This window comes from Salmo salar, chromosome 07 (assembly GCF_965601325.2).
Source record: "Salmo salar chromosome 07, fSalSal1, whole genome shotgun sequence".
Classification (NCBI taxonomy): domain Eukaryota; kingdom Metazoa; phylum Chordata; class Actinopteri; order Salmoniformes; family Salmonidae; genus Salmo; species Salmo salar.
The window spans coordinates 50,206,361-50,210,508 of record NC_138297.1 but is presented as its reverse complement, the minus strand read 5'-3'; the positions used below and the strand labels follow the sequence as shown (position 1 = coordinate 50,210,508).

The window sequence follows — 4,148 nt, the reverse complement described above, 5'->3', positions numbered from 1 at the left end:
CTTTCTACCTGTAACCACAGTAACAATGATAAGATAGAGTGGAGCGGTTAACAATATCCCGTCATAATTGATAATAAAAATCCCTTTGTGAGATGACCAGCTGTGATGGTGTTCAGTGGTAAAGTTGTAAACATTTAGCTCATTTGATATGTATGTAAAACATACAGAGATAAGCGGTGTATGGGACCATTGTCCTTTACAGTTAAAGGCAGGTCTCTTTAGACATTGGTCCCTCAGGGCAGCATGAGCTCCAGTGGCAGTATCTACTAACCACAAAAAGGGAACTTGCCTCTCTCACCAGGTCCAGTGTGGTGTGTGGGTGCTGGTCTTGCTGGCATAGTATGTGGCAATGTGTGGTCTGTCCCTTTCTCAGGCGGTGTAGTGTTGTTTTGGTCCAGTAGTGTTGTTGTGTAGCCACCGTGTGATTGCATAGCCTGAAAAACAAGCAGAACATCACGCAATAAACTATAGCCCTATACTGTGTATCTTTCACAGATCAAAGTGCTGTCTATGACAGGCTGACCTAAGCATCATGGGGAGGCTTATATCTGTCGTTCTGCCCCTGAACAAGGCAGTTAAACCACTGTACCTAGGCCTAAGAATTTGTCCTTAACTGACTTGCCTAGTTAAATAAAGGTAAAATAAATAAAAAATATCATTGAATGCGTACCTTTTCCTCATGGCACCAGTGATCACAACAAGTTTCACCAACGTTTCCTTCCATTGTCACGGGTGTAGGAAAAGCACAGACACCTCCCACTGCAATAGTGTAGAAAAAGAGGTGGCATTAAAAATATACAATAATCCATTTATTTGTGTAATTCATAACGCTAATAGAGAATAACCTTTTTCTCCGCCATCTCCAGTGCCCTGTCTGTAGTGTTCCTCCAGAAAGTCCAAAATCACCTCCAGATCTGTCTGGTTATCTTCGAAAGAATTCTGACAAAGAAAACCAATTCAAATTGTACAGCAGACTCACACATACAGTTCAGTTTGAAAGTGTGACGTCAATATACATCACAGTGCAGTTATCCTTAAGCTTATAACTGTCTCATATTTACCATCGTTGTCGGATGCACGTAGATTGCTGCAGTCACAGGTCCTGATCCCAGGTTTTTCACAGAGTTGTGTGTTAGATGAAATGCATGAAGGAACTGTGTGACACCCAGGCTTTTATTATGCCTCCGCAACATGACAGCCAGTTGGGGCTGCCTTGCTTATCGCCTGGCCTGCACTACTCACCACAACTAGGCTACCGTAATAAACTTTCACCACAGGAACAATGACCACCACCCCACAAAGCCCACCACCAGAGAAGCACTGTCTCCCAGGACTGACCACATCCTCACCGCTGGGCAAGATAAGAGCAGCCATGGGCTCTCTTGACAGGAAAACAGCACTTATCACAATGGTTTGCCTTTTGGGATAGCGATACACCTTGTGTTCATGTCTTACAGAATGTGGATTGATGGGGAATTGTGAGTGAGGGGTAGACAGTGTTGTTATTGCCGTTGCACAAGCAGACATATTTGGCTCATTCAACAAAGTTCATGGTTTTCTCTTTTTTTTTGCCTCTTTTTTTTTCCTAGGACACAACAAGGATGGAACACTTGTTGGAACTCATGAAATTTTCACAATTGTTAGGTAAGCAAGAACGGCACAGTTATGAAGTCAGTTATGAAGTCAGTGTTGATGCAGTGTTGATGCAGTGTTGAATAATTCATTGCCTAAAATAAAACCGTATACACAGTACAAATACAAATTATACAAAAGTGATTTATTAAAATACATCAACGTGTGTGAGATACAAAGGATTTCAATTCATTATTTACAAAATGGCATGCAGTAATACATGTTCCTATTTGAAACCGTCATTGTAATTCTTTCCCTTTACATTTACAGTACCCACACCGAATGCTTATAGCTGGTTCACAGTTCTCATAGGTAAAAAAAGTGAATATATTTTCATTATTTACATATTCAATGATCCACAATACCTGATCAATGGTCATTACATTTTCTTTTTAACGGCATAAGGTGCTGACTAACGGAGAGTAAACATTTTTAAATTTTCTTTACCATGACTGTTACGTTTCCTGACACCCATAACACAATGGCTGCATAACAAGCCCCAGTTGTAGGCCCCCGCAAAAGTATGCAGGGGTAGCAGTATGAATTGACAGCTAGCTAAAGCTGCTTTTAACCTCTGTTATTTTCCACAGTGACATTACCTGAGTTCATACCTTGGTGACTGTGGATGAAGTGAAGCTTGTGGCAAGATCACAGTCTCCCTGGAGGGAGTAATGTCCATACCAGCTGTGCCAGTCAGGTGCAGCAGCAGAGCCATAGTAAGCCTGTTCAGCTGGGGCATGCTGCTGGTGGAGGAGCACCTCCCGCCCAGGGTGGCCAGCCTCGGGGTGCCCGGCGGGGGGAATAACGTGACTGATGCCCCCAAGCCTCTGGATGATCGACGGGTTGAACTGGTAGGTGAGTTTGCGGCGCACCTTTACGATCTCGCCCGTTCGGCTGTAGTTGCGCAGCGCCCGTGCCATCTTCTGATAGGTCATGGTCTTGCGGTTGCCCTTGCGCTTGCCCCAGCACTCGGCCAACTTCTCTTTGTTCTTAGAGATGAAGTGGAAGGTGCTGCTGCCACGGTCCGTCCACTGGATGGAGTCAGCCATGTTGGGATCGCCCAGAGCCTCATGCAGGTACTCATAAAGACGCAGCTTCTTGCGACCTGATGAGATTAAAAGGTTGACTTTAGTTATAATAAAATCATAAACAGGCAGAGATTGAGTTGTAATGATGTCAATTTGATACTTGGCAATCAAAAATCTGAAGTAATAGAATACCAAAGTATTAGAAACGTGTTCAATTCTAGCGTGTGTAGTTGTACTCTCTCACATCTCTTACAGACATTGTCATCACTCATCACTGGTGGCCAAACACTGCTCACCTTTGCCGTTCCTCGGTGGCGGTGCGATGGAGTAGAACTGGGGGTACTCCACAGTTACAGATGGACCCAGTGAGTCGTAAGGAACAACATGAGGCCATGACTGGCAGGACGAGGAGAGAGAAACTGGTCAGGTCAGTCACATCCACATGGGACATGACACATACATGTACTGTAACCATACATCACAGTTGTGCAAACTTGGAGAAGTCAGTCAATAGTACTAAATTGGTAAAATACAACCACTTGTTCTGTACACTCACCGTCTGCTCATTCCAGTCATATGGACCTGGCACATCAGAAGGGTGGGTGATGGGGTAGCAGCACATTATGCTCGATCGCGTTGGAGGCTCAAAGTACTTATAGTCTAAGTAGAGGGAGGAAAATATAGTCATTCAATACAGTCTTCACTGCCAGAACTAACCAACTAAAATGTATTGAATCATTTTTCAGACATGCTCAATACAAAGAAAGTATAAACAATAATGTCTGTGCGTAATATAATGATGGTGATTGTTAGCGTTCAGATTTAAATCTGGTTTTCTGGCATGAGTGTTGAAGTGTAAGTTTACCTGTATCACAATACGGATTGTCAGAGTGCCGTTGAATCACATCAATTGCATCCTGGAAGTGCTGGTTGATGTCATTATCCAGGGAGATCTAGGAAAACATCAATTACGTGCAATCAACTACAATGTCGTAATTAGGAGAAAAGTTCAGCTACAGAATGAATAGGAATAAAACAACATGAAATGTATTTAAAATAAAACTAAATTGATCTTCAATCTGTCATGACTCACCATTTTGTATGTTTGAGTGTGAACTTCAGACAACGCAAGCAGTGTCTGACCAGTGTCTGTGTGAGATGGATGTACTTGTGCAGGTGTATATATAGTGGTGTAAGCCCCCAATATTCACCTTTCGGCTAAAACGAAGTGTCAGATAAAGAGATTGGTCAATTTAAATGTGTCAACGTCAATTCGTGGTTGGCAATACTTCTCTTTTTGGAAGAGCAGACCCGATACACCTCCCACAATCACTCTTTCACACTGTGACTAGATCAGATCACATGAATAACAATAACCTCTCTTATGACTTCATTTATCCATGAATATCCTTCAATAGCATTCTAATTAGCATTTTTGGGTAGATATTTATAAACATGCATATTGTCTTACCATAAATGCTCTTCAGT

General features: G+C 42.5%; 1 protein-coding gene across 2 annotated transcripts; it reads right to left on the bottom strand.

The window, feature by feature from the left end:
• Positions 1-1,756: 1,756 nt before the first annotated feature.
• spic (Spi-C transcription factor (Spi-1/PU.1 related)) lies at positions 1,757-3,878 on the bottom strand. Of its 2 annotated transcripts, NM_001140869.1 has the most exon segments (6): positions 1,765-2,379; positions 2,464-2,737; positions 2,957-3,056; positions 3,217-3,320; positions 3,526-3,613; positions 3,754-3,815. In NM_001140869.1, coding segments are annotated over 6 exon segments (711 nt in total). In that variant the 5' UTR covers positions 3,757-3,815; the 3' UTR covers positions 1,765-2,237.
• Positions 3,879-4,148: the final 270 nt, after the last annotated feature.

Excerpts from the sequence above, each read along its gene's own strand:
- spic (XM_014208162.3), bottom strand. Across the intron at positions 3,321-3,525 it reads CAATCCGTATTGTGATACAG|ACTATAAGTACTTTGAGCCT; the intron begins GTAAACTTACAC and ends CCCTCTACTTAG. Across the intron at positions 3,057-3,216 it reads ATGACTGGAATGAGCAGACG|TCATGGCCTCATGTTGTTCC; the intron begins GTGAGTGTACAG and ends TCGTCCTGCCAG.